Source organism: Chaetura pelagica, unplaced genomic scaffold (assembly GCF_000747805.2).
Source record: "Chaetura pelagica isolate M959 unplaced genomic scaffold, ChaPel_1.0 scaffold278, whole genome shotgun sequence".
NCBI classification, from domain to species: Eukaryota; Metazoa; Chordata; class Aves; order Apodiformes; family Apodidae; genus Chaetura; species Chaetura pelagica.
This window is the reverse complement of record NW_009954497.1, coordinates 2,169,218-2,184,855: the sequence shown is the minus strand read 5'-3', so window position 1 is coordinate 2,184,855 and position 15,638 is coordinate 2,169,218. Positions and strand designations below refer to the sequence as shown.

Sequence of the window (15,638 nt, the reverse complement as noted above, 5' to 3'; positions counted from 1 at the left end):
TGCGCCGTGGACGAGACGGAGGAGGTGGTGGACGGCGGCAAGAAGGACGCGATCGACGACCTGAAGGAAGGGGAGCTGGAGGCCTTCGTCAGCTCCCTGGGGCTCGGCAAGTATGCGAAGAGCTGCCTGGTGGTGGAGGGCGAGGGGGACGGCGGCGAGGAGGAAGAGAAGCCCTCAAAGAAAAAGAGAAGCAAGAGAGAAGCAAGCCCTCCTGTGGTGGAAGGGAAAAAAGAGAAAAAAGTAAAGGAAAAGGCCAGCAGCGTGAAAGGCAGCAAGAAGAAGCAAGCTGAGGGTGACCAGGAGCGGCACCTTCCAGCAAAGAAAGATAAGCTGGGGGAAGATTTTGAATTTCATGCTAGGCAGGTGATCCTAATCAAACCAGGGGGCAAATGGTATGATCTGGAATACACCAACGAGTTCTCTGCAGAGCCACAAAATCAGATGCTTCTGTCCAAGTATAAGGACTTGGCCCAAAAGCTGTACCAGCATGAGACAGACCTGTATAAGAACAAGACAGATTATCAGAAGGGGGCCTCTTCAGCATGGATGAAAACTGTTGTGTCATCGGGTACCTTGGCTGACAGAATGGCAGCGATGACCCTTCTCATTCAGGACAGTGCTGTCCACAGCGTCCACTTTGTTGAGAACTTGGTAAACCTCATCAAGAAAAAGGGCAGCAGGCATCAGAGCCTCATGGCTTTGGATACTTTCAAGGAGCTTCTCATTTCAGATCTCTTGCCAGACAATAGAAAGTTATGGTCTTTCTCACAGAGGCCATTTGACAACATAGAGAAGATGTCAAGTGGCAATAGGGACTCGAGAGACAGGCGGTTGATACTGTGGTACTTCGAGCATCAGCTGAAACTGCAGGTGGCAGAGTTTGTCCAAGCCTTAGAAACACTGAGTCATGATTCCCTGACAGCAGCGAAATCCCGAGCTCTGGCAGTTGTCCATGAGCTTCTCTGCAACAAGCCTGAGCAGGAGAAAGTTCTGCTTGTTCAGCTGGTAAATAAACTGGGAGACCCTCAGAATAAGATTGCCACCAAAGCCTCCTATCTTTTAGAAACCTTACTACACAAGCATCCAAATATGAAGGGAGTAGTGTGCAGTGAGGTGGAGAGGCTTTTGTACCGGTCAAACATCAATGTGAAAACTCAGTATTATGCTATTTGCTTTCTAAATCAGATCGTCCTCAGTCATGAAGAAAGTGCATTGGCTAGCAAGCTGATAACTTTGTACTTCTGCTTTTTTCGGAACTGCATCAAGAAAAAAGACGTTGAGTCCAAAATGCTCAGTGCTCTTCTTTGCGGGGTGAACAGAGCTTACCCTTATGCCGAGACTGGTGATGAGAAAGTGAAAGAACAAATGGACACGTTGTTTAAAGTTCTGCATCTTGTGAACTTTGGTACCAGTGTTCAGGCCCTGATGTTACTGTTTCAAGTGATGGACTCACAGCAGACTGTATCAGATAGGTACTACGCAGCTCTATACAAGTAAGTGACAGATTTGCATTTTTAAAAACATATTTCATTTTATGAGGTAGTCACCATTAGTTTGAAATTGTAGAAATGCTTATTTTGCTTTTAAGATCTTGTGAGTTTTGTGTTTCTTTGGCTAAAAGTTTCTAATTGTTTTGCATGAGCTAGAAGAACATGCATGTGCTTTCTTTGCCTTAACATGGGAATAAAACAATCAGTACTGCTAAGTTCTGAGAGCACAACCCAAGCATTTCATCCTTTGCACTTTCTGGTGGCATGTTTTAATTCCAGTTTTTATTTTAAACTAATTGATAAGTACTACTTCTGAAATCACCTTTACAGGTACTGTGGCTTAGTCATGTAATAACCTAAAATCTTGTTTCCTTTTTTTCATATAAGATGTGGGGAATATTATATTAACAAATTCATTAGATAGTTTAATTTTTGTAGTTGGAAAGCCTTGTGTTATAAAAGTGTCTCTTTTCTTGCCTCAGATGATTGTTCAGATTCTTTGTAGGATCCTTACAGGTTTGTGTTTAGTTGACCAAAAAGAAAGTTGCAGATTTTTTTTAAAAAGGGAACTCAAGTTCTCCCAGAATGTGCAAAATGATTGAGGGCCTTACAGTGCTTTTTTTTTTACTTACACATTTTTTGTTTTAAATCCTCAGGGTCTTGTATCTGTCAAGAAATACTACACAGCTCTTGTTACTTCAGGATTGATCATAGTGGTTTTGAACAAGCTGTCACCGTTTTTTTAGGTGGCATTTTGAAAAATATAGATGGCTATTGTTAAAGGCAGTTATTCTCCCCTGTGAATTATGAGAATCAGCAATGTTTTCTCCTATGTCTTCTACAGGAAGCTCCTAGATCCTGCTTTAGCAACCTGCTCAAAGCCATCCATGTTTCTTAATCTTGTCTATAAATCTCTGAAGGCAGACGTAGTGTTGCGGCGTGTGAAGGCCTTTGTGAAGAGGTTACTTCAAGTCACTTGTGGACAAATGCCACCCTTCATTTGTGGAACCCTGTATCTTCTGTCTGAGCTTCTGAAAGTAAAACCAGAGTTGAGGGTCCAGTTACAAGATCATGTGGTAAAAGATGGTTTCTTTATCTCATTGTTCAATAAATGGTGTTTTCACAAGCAGATTTCCCTAACCTGTTCATTAATAACCTGAGAGTTTGGTAATTTGTTATGGGAGAAAGCACTTAAGCAGTTGTTGAGCAATTACATGAAAAATCTGCATAGATGAAGGTGTTTTAAGCATTCTAGCAGATCCTATGGATTTAATTCATGGAGAGAGGATTATTTTGATAAATGCTGTGTAGGCAAGCAGATAAACTTTCTTCACTAAAAAGCTTTGTCAAAACATTTGTTTCTTATGTTTGTATTCTCTAAAGTATAGCTAGGAAGGACTAGATTTATTTTGTTTTTGTTCTTCAGGGGAGAACAATGGGGAGGGACCATTACACTTGTGTGATATAAGCTGTAAAGTTCAGTTTTAAGTCCTGTATCAAGGCCAAAAATCTGTATCGCTTAAACATTGGCCATCATTTACTTATATATTTGTAAGTAGCTTCTTTAGAACTATATGTGCACTTTTCTAATGAGTCAGAATAAAACTGGAAAGGAAAAGCTGTTCACTAACACTTTTTGTTTAGGAATCAGATGATGAAGAGTGCTTTAAGGATCAAGAAGAGGCTGAAGAAGATGAGGAAAAATTTGTTGATGCAGACCAAGAAGCAGAAGGTGAAGAGAGGAGAGCAATGGAAAATTCTGCTAAAACTAGCAGTTCAAATTCAACAGCATCGTGGGTGCATCATCTGAATATGGGAGGTAAACTAGCAAGAAAATATAATTAATGCAACTTCTAACGTTTCCTGACAGTGATGTGTTGATCAAGACATGTAAAATTAATTATTTAAACCACTATTATAGTTTTTCAGATTGAAGTTTGATTCCAAGCAATCGGTCAGAATAATTATTTTTTATCTGTTAGCTCAGTGGTGATGAAGAGACTGTATGAATCTGCTCATCTGTTTCACTGTGTGCAATTTACTGCACTTGCCCCTAAGCAATAAACAGGCTTGGGATTTTTTGCTGCCATGTTCATACACCTTGAGAGCAATGTATCCAAGGTTAGGATGTGTAACTACTCATTCACTTGTGAATCTTGCTAGAACAATTTGTCTAGCTCTGAACCTGCTTCTAGTTCTGTGCTTTCCTGAGTTACAGAGCAGGGGTTTTCAGGAGCTTCCTTGGATGCGCGTTAGGAAGTCACCTGTGCACCTGATCATATGGGGGGGAAGTACAGCTGAATATAACCCTGACTTGCTACTGAATGAATCTGAGGCCTGTCCAGCTAAGAATGATGGCCAGCATTACTGTCATGGCAAAATCAAAATAATACTCTTGTGAAGTTGCCTGAGGAAATTTAGGTTGTTTTCACCTCCTCTGCCCTGCAGGCAGGAAGAGTGGAACTTCCTACGATCCTATGCACCGAAGTCCTTTATACTGTGGTGCAGAAACTACAAGCCTTTGGGAACTGAAGAAGGTAAGGCCTTCTTATGTTGCTGATTACTGTTTCCTAGTGTGGCTCTTGTATTGAGAGAAGGAAATGAACTTGGTTATTCCTAGAGAAGCTACCTTGGTAACATAACAAGAAACGTTAAAGCTGACAAATTGCTCAGCTTTGAGCTGGTATAGGTTACATACAATTCTGATATTCTAGAGTAAGGGAATAGGAATTTTTAAGTGGAGATTTGGACAAAATATTTTTTTAACCTTTGGATCTTGGCTTCATATCACTAAAGCTTTTTAGTGTTGAATTTTGAGAATATATGTAGTTAATGTGAACAAAAAAATAGAATTTTAAGTTCTTCAGTTGCCCAATGGCAGAGCCCACCAGCCTTGCACTACTACATGTATCTACACGTTATTTGTTGAGTTACAGAGAGATTTTATGACATATTGGTGTTACCAGGAGTCTGGTAGGTCAATGTTAGTAATGACTGCATTTATTTTAAAAGTAGAAATAAATAAATGATTCATGTTTTTCAGCTTTCTGAACATTTTCATCCATCTGTGGCCCTCTTTGCAAAAACAATTCTAGAAGTAAGTGCTTTTACTACTCTGTAGGTTTGAAGTTTGCTTTATCTGTCTTTTGCCATTTGAAAAATAAAAACATTCTAAAGCCTCCTTGCACTCTGCAGGTAACTAGCAGCTCTGCAGCATTGTAACGTACACTCTTTTAATGGGATTAAAGTGTTTAATGTAAAGGAGACTGCTCACAGAAGAAATTAACTCCTGTTGGAACAAATTATTTTTTTAGTACTGTTGTATCATGGCAAAAATACACCCACACAATCATATATATAAAATACTTATTTTCATTTAAATATGTTGTATCCAAATAGTGCTGAGTATAAACTGCTATTAGCATGGGTTTTTGCAAGCCAGTTAATCACTGAAACAAAGTGAAGAAGGTGTTTTTAGTTAAGAAAATAATGACATTCCAAAACCAAGTAGCTGTACAGTTGTGTATTAACTTGTCAGGCTTGCGTGATGGAGTATCCCCAAGTCTTTGTCTTTTGAAAGTGTGGTTTAATGTTGTTCATGGACAGTTTGAGTTCTCTGTGTTTAGTTGCTGCCTTTCAGAAATTAAGATCTTAAATGATTTTTGTCTTTTTTCTTCTTTCAGGGAAATCACATTCAGTATTCTGGTGATCCTTTGCAGGATTTCACATTAATGAGGTTCTTGGATCGCTTTGTGTACAGGAATCCCAAACTCAGTAAAGGCAAAGGTATGAACTTCTGTGCACATAATGGCACACCATCTTGACTATTGACAGTGACCAGTCTTTTCTCTCAGATTGCAGAGTTACCATTTATGCCAGTTAAGTGTTTGGGGTGCATGTGGTGCAAGAGAGGAGCAGCATCAGTCTCCAGGGCTGCAAGGGAGATGTCTGCCACTCAGAACCAGATGACAATCACATTCTGCTGCCTCTTACATCAGCAGTGCAGAAATTGCTAATGTAGCAGCAGTAACCAGAGTGATAGGGGAATGTAAAGACTACAAAATGGTTGAGGCTGGAAGGGACCCCTCTGGAGGTCATCTGCTCAACCGAGGCTACCTAGAGCAGGCTGTGCAGGCAGCTTTTGAAGGCTCCTCTCTGAGCAACCTGTGCCAGCGCACAGTCACCCTCACAGTGAAAATGTTTTTCCTGATGTTCAGATGGAGCCTCCTGTGTTTCAGTTTATGCCCATCACCTCTTCCCCTGTCGTATGCACCACTGGAAAGTGCCTGGGCCTGTCTTTACACCCTCCCCTCAGGTATTTATATACATAGATGACATCTCCCTGAGTCTCCTCGAAGCTGAACAATCATAGCTCTCTCTATCTTCTCTCACAGGAGAGGTGCTCCAGTGCCTTCATCATCTCAGTGGCCCTTCCCTGGGCTCTCTCCAGTATGCCCATGTCTGCCTTGTACTGGGGAGCCCAGACCTGGACACAGCACTCTAGGTGTGGCTTAGTGCTGGGTAGGGCCACCTCCTTCCACCTGCTGGCAATACTTCTCTTCATGCATTCCAGAGATACTGTCAGCCTATTTTTGGCTCTTCTGACTCCAGGGTGTTTTCTACCAAGCTGCTTTCCAGCTGGGCAGCCCCCAGAATATACTGGTGCATGGGGTTGTTCCTCCCGAGGTGCAGCACTTTGCACTTCCCCTTGTTAAGCTGCAGGAGGCGCCCATTTCTTCAGCCTCCTGAGGTCGTTATGGACAGCAGCAAAACCATCTGGTGTATCAGCCACTCCTCACAGTTTTGTATCAATGGCAATAAAATAATTTGTTTCTAATTCCTGTTTTGCAACAGAAAACACCAGCAGTGTGGTAATGCAGCCTAAGAATAAGCAATTTATGAAACATATGCGAAATCTTGCAGGTAAGCCGGCCCCTTTTTGTTTAGGATTATGATGGCTAAAAATTTCTTGGCTGGGTGTTCTAGAAGTGTTATTTCTGTTAGTAATCAAAGAAAGTCCTGTCCATCAGGAGGGCAGTGGTGGTGCCTGATGTTCAGGATCAAGTCTAATCTTCTCATAAGGGTGCATGGAATTGCCACAGTGGAAACTTTGGATCCATTGAATCATTTTAAAAACAAATGACATAGAGAAAGTCAGTTACCTCAACTGTTAACTTCTTGAATACGAGTAGCCAAGTATGTAGCACTTGACTACACACCAGATTTTTTTAAAAGACCCTTTTTCCCTTCTCTGTTTTTCCCCCCTAATTGTCAATTACTTTCTATTGTACTAATTCCTTTTTCTTAGGCAGTGCATTATAAAGATCTTATCTTCTGTTCAGCCATTCCATTAAGAAGTGTATAACAGCAAAGGACAGAGCTACTGAAAGCTGCATGCCTTGTTTTCTGTGCTATTTTTGCTATGATCTGCATATGGTTCCTATACTTTATGTTGCTTTTTTTTAACCTGCATCTACTTAAAAGAAAATATATCTCCTGGATAAAGAGAGGATTCGTAGTCTTGTATAAAAAGTTCAAAATTATGCCACACACTTGCTTGTAGCTGGCAAAGTTACCACTTGTGGGGGAAAAAAAGGCTGTAAAAAGCCTAGAATTTATTCCAGCTAATGATATTTTCAGTTAGAAGAGCAATCTGTTAGGGTACTAACCTAGAGGGTGGGACATGAATTCATAAAATACTAAATAAATTTTCTGCTCACAAGCCACTTTTATGTCTGGCATCCTAGTTTTATGAATAATGGGGTTTTTTAGATCTTAAAAATATCTATTATATAAAAATCCTTAAAAAGTGTAGCAGTAACTAATACAGTAGTATTGTGTAGTTAATGTTTTTATTGGTTTCCAAGTTGTATAACCACTTTTATTCTGCTTATTGTGATTGAAAAATGACTTAAAATCTCAGAAAATGGTTTTATATAGTTACTTGATCCACAATAAGCTCTTTCATTAAATGGTACAGATTACTGCATACAATGCCACAGCTGCAGCTATAGTTAGGATTAGTGTAAGGTATCTTTCACACTTGTGTTTTGCTAAGAGTCTTCCTGCCTCCAGAGAGAGGATGCCTTTTGTCTAGTCCCACTGTTTCCAGCGATTAAGGGCAAGATTTGGTGGTAAAAACCACCAGTAAAACACACTGCTTGAGGACAGAGGAGGTACCATCCTCTGTGGTAGAATCTCTGTACACATTCCCACGGATGTGCTTTCCTCTAACTTTGGGTCTGTTGTGTCTGCACAGGGGTTTTAGTTGCACAGATTAGCTGATGTACCTTTAGTGATGCATGGTTTTATGGCTATTAAAACTTACATTAGGAATTTTTATCTGGAATGCATTTGAAGGTACAGTTTGTTTATTGCATGATTTCATTTATTCTGAGCTGAAGGAGCAGACTGAGCATTTAGAACTGAAATTCAGGAATTCAAGTGTTCTACAAATGAAACATCAAACAACAAATGGTCCCTTCTTCAAGATGCTCAGCTGGTGTATGGTCCTGCTTTGCAGCTGCTGACCAGCATTTCTACTGCCAGGAGTACTGGGCAGAAGCAGTTCCAGCATTTTAGTGCATGCCAGCAAGTTTATCTTATTTCTTCTTTTTTTTCTTCTTTTTTTTCAAATGTATACCTGCTGTAGGTGACTGCAAAACATCCCTTTCTGATACATAAATTAGGATTTGGTTAGGGCTGTGCCTCCTGAGTTTTTCCATGGGGGACCTGTTCACATCTAAATACCGGTGTATACACTGAGAACTGTTAATCTGAAGAGGTTTTGAGATGCTCTGTGCTTTATTTAACGGATGACACTGCCTATCTCTGTACTTCTGTCTGTGCATGCTGTTCAACCTTTTAAAAGAATATCAATCATTTCAACTTAAGGCAAAATAATTTCTTTTTTTGTTTGTTTTTGAAGTCAACAGTAAGGAATTCTGTGCCAAAGATGAAAGCAAAGTCCCGGCGGATGAAGTGTTTTTTCACAGGTAATGAAATATTTCTGAATATTAAGTGTTGTTTTTTAATGCAATGCCATTACATTTTGTAAATATTATCTGGTATTCCAAGTGTTTGTAAAATTTAATTAATTTGAGTGACTTGAGATCATAGTACTTTCCTTAGAATATAATTTCAACATCTGTTAAAAGTGTGTAGGAAGGAATATCACTTGTGAACAAAGGCCATCAGTACAACCAAGTAAGTTGACATTGTAATAAAGAAGCCTTAAACAATGAATAATGATTAATGTCTTGTGGCTTGTAATTCTTGTGCATTAGAATTGTATTTTCAAAAACCTTGCTTATTGGCATCAAAGCTTATTGTAATGGAACAACATAAAAAAGTCAGAGGAGCTAGTTTTCTGTGTATTTCTTCCTTAAATTATTCATAGTTCTTTTCATTAAGTTGGCTTTCCTTTCAGATTATGATCTAAAAATACAGCTGTAATACTAAAATTGAAGTGATACACAATTGGCAAAGATTTTTTTTCTTATTAAATCAAAATACTGGTTACCCGTGAGTCCCTTAGGAAACAAGTGTTTGAATTAAATGATTTTGTTGAATTCACTTTGTTCTGCTTACTGTTTTTTTAATACATTAATTGTTGATGGGGCTTTAACATTTCTTTAATGTATCAGGTTAACGGAAATTACTAATTTTAATTGATTGATATTATAATATTGAGAAATATAATACTGATTCATAAATAAACTGAGATTATAGAAAAGCCACTTAAAAACAAGCCTCTGTCTGAAAAGTTAAAAGTATTGTAACACTAAAGATGACTGAAAGTGAAATTATAAATCTATAGTCTTCATGTGTTTGGCGGTTCTTTAACATGAAGTGAAGGAGAGAAAGTGCTTTCAAATGACTGACAGAAAGTAAAACTAAGCACACAGAACAAGAGGGCTAAAGGTGATAATTTAAGGTAACTTAATAGGTGAATCCCTCAGATATTTTTTTGCCCTATTAGTTCAACTTGATCCCTTCCTTTCAGTATAAGGCAGATTCTCACATCTTTCCTGTACCCCTTTAAAAAAATCACTATGTTCAAAATAATTTATGGCACCTTTGGCTGTGAAATGTCTTTGTTTTAAATCTTGAAGTAGTGGCTTATTCTTTGAAAAACAAAATATTAATCTATTAATCTTCAATTTGTGATGTGTTTGAACTGTTACTTTACAATTTTCAATTGGCAACATACAGATGAAACATTCTGCAGGTTGTTTTTTTATAAAATAACCCTTGCCTTAAATATCATCACCTGTGATTTGGTGTCTGAGAAAAATGTATTATTTCAGGTTTTATTCAAAGTTTGATAAGAGGAGAGAGAAACAGAAGCGTCAGGATGATGAAGAAAGTGTTGAAGATGTAGATGATGATGAATTTGAAAGAGCATTAGGTAAGATAGTGTTTTTCCTTGCAGCAACTACCCCAGTATTTCCTGCTTTTGCAAATTATTAGTTTATCCTTTTTATAGTATATATTGTATAAGACAACCAGGTACAGGAATATGGAAGAAAACTGGCTTTCCAATTCCCATGCAACACACCTACAGACAGCAGTTCATACTACCCTCCCCTAAGCCACCTGATGGCTGTCTCATAAATGAGGTCCTGCTCCCACTACTGCAGTGCAACTTGTTCCAGGTGTTTGAAATTGTCTGATTTTGAACATAAGCTCAGGAGTGGCAGTTCATGGCTTTTTGTTCTTTTCCTAATGAAGCCTGAGAATTAACTTTTTCTAACAGGGTGTAACACTTGCTTCTTTTCTTTCTTTACCAATTGGCCTTTTTCAGTCTTTCTTACAGTTTCTGTCATAATTCCTAACATCTTCCATAAGGTTGTTTGTTCAGTTAGGTCCTTGGCAAACGTCTGCAGTAGTCTTAGCTCTTCCTGCAGCACGTACTTTGTTTGCTTTGGAACGAATGTATTATTTGTTCCATAATGTAAATTTGTTAGTGGACCATAAATTGTCTGTTATTTTATGTTTTCATATTTTACCTATACAGTAATATATATTAAAAAAAATAATTCCATTACCTCTCCAGAACTGTATTGTGCAGTATTTTTAGAGATTTCTGAATACCCATAGTAGGATTCTTACTGATATAATTAGTATGGTCTTAGTGATTACAAGAGTCTTACTACTTATGTTTGTCATTTTTTTGTTAGTGTCTGTAATAAGTTTATTGTCTCTGAGATTTTGCTGCAAAAATTCACAATCTAAAATTAAGGAGCCTCTAATCTTAGCATTTACTCTTTGAAACAGAACAGTTGTAATTTTTGAGATTTTGTTTTTAGCTGCTATTTTATGTAGAAATTTGTTCCTAAGTAAATCGGATGATGGGAGCTTTCATCCTCTAGTCTGCTTGCTTTTCTGTCAAAAGATATAGTGAATACTCCTAATCTGAAAATTAAGAAATAGATTAGCTGGCAGGACACTTACTTGGGATATCTTAACTTGAAGGATTCTTACAACCAAATTTTTGAGGCTTGTCATATCCCACCTGCCAACTGAGTCACTGGGCAATTGTGTGTCTGTTTGTGTCTGTCTGCCTCCCACATCATCTAGATCTGTCCAGAAATTACATACTGGGTAAAAGAAAACGTTAATTATTTTTCAAATAAAAATATTTTTTCAGAAAAAGGCCAGTTGCCCTTAGGCAACTGTTTTGTGGAGTATTTTTCTATAGGAGCATGCACCCCTTGTTATCAGTGCCCTTTGTTATTGATGCAGATCATATAAACTGTTATGGAAAACGGTACCTAAAAATGATACATTTTGCAATTACTTAATATTTCTTTGCTTGACTTTGTTTTGTAACAATAAACGTTTTTCCCCATAGATACATTTGAAGCTGCTGATAATGCTGCTATTGATGTAGGCCAAGATGACCTTGATTTTGCTGGGTAAGACTTTAAATTGATTCTTTCATCTCTTGTAGAGTTTTACTCTGCAAAAATGGATAGACTTTTTTTTGAAAAGACATAGAGTGTCACCTTGCAAATAATAATAAAAAAAAGCAATAGCAGTTGAATACTGGATAATGCTGCTTTTCTGCATGGCCCCTAGCAGAGCATTGTGATCCTGTGGTGCTTACAGTCTGCTGGCTTGATGTGAGACCTGTAGTATTTTATTTCTGCGATGCAGTGACCCAGTAAGCAAGGTGAAATCTTGCTTGTTTTTCATTGTCTCAGGTTTCTGTTTCTGAGAATTACCAAGTACAAAAGTAAGCAGAATGAGGCTTACTTAACATAAGCAGAATGGTGCTGACACTAAGAACTGGTTGTATCTGGACCTAACGCAGTACATAAGCTTTGTGGAACCCAGAATCACAGAGCTCAGTCCTCAGGAAGTCAGCAGTTTCATTAATCATAGAATCATTCAGGTTGGAAAATACCTTTAAGATCATCATGTCCAACTGTGAATGACTAAGTAGCCTCATTTTTTTTACTTGAAGTGTCTGCAATACAGCTTTCAAAAAAGCACAGTAACTTTTATTCTGGTGGTTAAAGGAGAATTAAAGGTTAAGTTTCTTAGTGACACCTGAACATTTTTGTGATCCAGACTGGTGTGAGTAATAAATAGCAAAGAGACCAAAAACAAGTAACCATCTAGCACATGAAGCACCATGTTTCCTTTCTTAAGGAAAAAAAAAAACAACCAAACTTCTTTCTTAGAATTGCTAGGAATACCATCAGTTTATGTTTTAAAAGACTTCCTGAAAAGGAACAAAGGCATGTAGGAGATGAAATATGGAAGCTGACATTTCTGTTCAATTCAGAAAATGGTTCTCTCTGTAACTTCTTCAAATGGTTGACTTTTATAATACACTTCCATAGGCTAATGTTGAAAACGTACTGAGTGCATAAAACGTTTCTTAGGTCTCAGCCTGCATTTACAGTGTTTTGCAATCACGTTGAACTTTTCTAACACAGATACATGAAACAAGATACATGCTACTTGGATGCAAACAGAGTTTTGCCAGATGAAGTGCTAAGTTTGTTATGTATTTTTTTAGTAATATACAAAATAAAACTAAAGGTGGTAAGAAAGGCCAAAGAAGTGAGGAATCCAGTGCCGACTGGGAGGATTCTGATGATGAAGATGAATTCAGCGATCTGGATGATGAGGAAGTCTCCTTAGGAAGTATGGAGGAAGACTTTGGAGAAGATATGGATGAAGAGGGAGGTGTATTCATGGATGTGTCTGATGATAACAACCAAGGTAAAGTAACATTTATTATAAAAAAATGAGAAGAGAAACCTTTAAAAATGTTATCTAATATGTAATTACATAGATAAATTCAGATTTAGTTACCTAGCTGGGAAGTTTGGTTTTTAAATGAAAAGTCCTTCTCTGGGCAATGAAGTTTTAAGAGAAACATTTCCTCATACCCTCTCATAGGTGAGAGTGGCAATTAGGCATCTGGGTATGAAAACTTGTTTACAAGACATGCTTCCAACATTCCAAAATCATTGGCAGTAACAAAAGTAGCTTTATACACAAATAACTGGCTATGGTAGGCAGAAATATTAAAAGATCTGAGAGAAAAAAATAATCTGGTACTTGGTAATTTCTTTAGACCTAGGTAATACTGATTTTTTTCTTAGATGAGGTAACTTTAAATTGCTGTCTCGTAACTAAGTTTTCTTTTCTAATACAGCTGTGCAACCAGATTTTTATTACTGCTGTAACAGTGGCTGGTTTTTTGCACCTGCATGGTTTCATTCCCTTTTCAACTGAAAAGCAGTTTACACAGTATACAGTTTATGTGGCTGGAAAAGCACAGATTAATGGAGTATTTCAACAAATTAATCTTCCATGAGATTATGGTTTTATCAAATGTACCAAGCAGACAGACAAGATTTGCTTAACATCTTCATATTTTATGTATTTTAGTATCATGTTTCATTCCTTTTTGGTGCTGTGGACAAAAAAAAAAAAAAGCAGCATAAAGGATGGTTCTGTGTTGGAAACTTTTTTGTCCCCCCCTTTTTTTTAGGGGAGGTGGAGAATAAAGATTTCTAACACAGCTTTTTTAGATTGTGTCATAAAATTAAAAAAAAATAATTAAAAATTGTAATACTTTGTTTTAGTGTCTTTCTGAATATAAAATTCTGTTTTGTAAGAATAGTATTTTTTGTTTTAAGGACCCAAACAAGGGAAGAAGAGAAAACTCAAAGATACCAGTATACTGGCATCTGCAGAAGAGGTGAGTTTGATGAGTATTTAGAAAAAAAATGATCAAGCATTTTACCTGTTTCTTTGTAATAAAATATTAAATTTCCTCTCTTTAAAGTTTGGCTATCTGCTGGATGAAAATGCTGGATCTAAGTTTGACAGTATTGGAATGAATGCCATGGCCAACAGAGACAATGCAAGTAAGTACACACTACAAGTAGCAGAGTGTTGTATTGCTAGTTTGCTTCTTTCTCTTCAGAGTCTGCTCTAACATCAGTAAGACATGACTTAGTTTTCTTCAGTTACAAAACATGCTCAGTGCTAAAATTAACTGTGATTGCTGGAGTGAATGAAGGCTTCAGAGAAGAGGAAGAAGGTATCATGTGGCCTGTTTGCGCTATAAATAAGGATGGCCAGTATGGCCATCTTTGTCAGGCATTTGTGTGACTTTTGCTCAGATAAAGACTGTCCTGGATTCTTGTGAAAAGAAGGCATAAGGCATGGCTGTCTTTATCTACCTGCTGGAGTATTTCCTTGCAGTATTGGTGAAGCAAAAGCAGCTTCCCAGAAATAGTCCTAATGAATTAAATCCGTATATACCTATTAACTAATCGGTCCTTTGCAGGGCTTTTGTAAGTCTTGCTGATGTCATCTGAAAAATGTGAAAAGCAGCACTCAAACACTGTGTACTTCTAAGAGAAGCGTGTTTACCATTAGGAAAATATAAATCAGTGGCATAAGTGGTCTGAAAGGCTGAGATGGTAGGGTATGTTTTGTAAAGTGAAAAAAACCAAACCTTTCTTCTGGTGTCAAAAAAAAGATTTGCACTTTATTAGCATAAATACAGTAGCCAAGTTTTAACTTTTACGTAATTCATTTGTATTTGCATCATGATCAGAGGTATCCATCAGCTCCTCATTTTTCACCTTTCCTCTTACAGATGTCAAACAGATCCAGTGGGAAATAGAGCGTGACAAGTGGCTTCACAACAGGGATGCAAAAAGCATCATTAAAAGGAAGAAACAGTTCAGGCACAGAGGCCTGAAAAACAAGTACAAAGGGAAGAAATCAAAAAGATGAACTGGACATTTTAATGTGGACATTTTTACAATAATTATTCTAAAATAATTTTGTAATAAATCACATACCTTTCTTACTTCAGTTCTTGCTGCTTAGCCATGTAATTTGGTCATTCTCCCTTATGCCATGAATTCCAGACCATTCATTGGATTTGTAATACACTGAAAAATAGGAAGTCCTTGTCAGCTATAAGTCAGGCATGTCTGAAGGTGAGCCACTTTGTGGCTAGTTTTGTTGGATGTGTACTCTTCCAGTTCTGAGGACTTTATCCAACAGTCTGACACTCCAGCCACACCTGTGCATAACATTAAACACTTCTGCAGTGTCTCCTGGGGTAAGTTTTAAGGAATAATAAAATCAGTTTTATACATAACATGCAACAGAAGCTACAGCTATCCTACTGAAGCCAACAGCTACAGACCTACCTTCTAGAATCGATGGAAACCTCTTCTGCATTGTATATCTGAAATCTAGCAAGAAAGAGAAGTAAGTTACTATACCCAAAGTATTTTAAGATTAATAATTAAATGCACTTTTTAAAAAACTACATTAGTTTTACTTAAGTTTGTCTGCACTCCTTAGTTACAGCCACCATTAATAATGGGATCTGAATTAACTTTTTTTTTTTTAAACTGTACCACAGACTGTGTTCAGGTTACTCAGACATGCAGCCCTATCAGCACAGTGTTTTCTGAGCTTCTGCACAGTTAGGATAACCAAATACAAGGTACAGATTCCCAGGAAGCTGAACGTCTCTCAGAGACTAAAATGCAAATGAAAACTGGAAAAACTACTTTGTTTCCTTACACAGCTTTAGGTATTCACTGAATCCTTCTGTGGGCTGCCCTGGCAACCCAGTTGAAAATGATGCAA

The 15,638-nt window shown here is 37.6% G+C and overlaps 1 protein-coding gene across 1 annotated transcript; it reads left to right on the top strand.

The window, feature by feature from the left end:
- CEBPZ (CCAAT/enhancer binding protein (C/EBP), zeta) lies at positions 1-14,765 on the top strand (the record flags this gene model as incomplete). The annotated part of the gene is made up of 14 exons (XM_010004604.1): positions 1-1,493; positions 2,335-2,566; positions 3,135-3,309; positions 3,939-4,027; positions 4,534-4,587; positions 5,174-5,276; positions 6,345-6,413; positions 8,419-8,485; positions 9,800-9,900; positions 11,347-11,410; positions 12,523-12,728; positions 13,655-13,716; positions 13,804-13,885; positions 14,626-14,765. Coding segments are annotated over 14 exons (2,937 nt in total), but the record flags the coding sequence as incomplete, so codon positions are not given.
- Between the last annotated feature and the right edge of the window lie 873 nt (positions 14,766-15,638).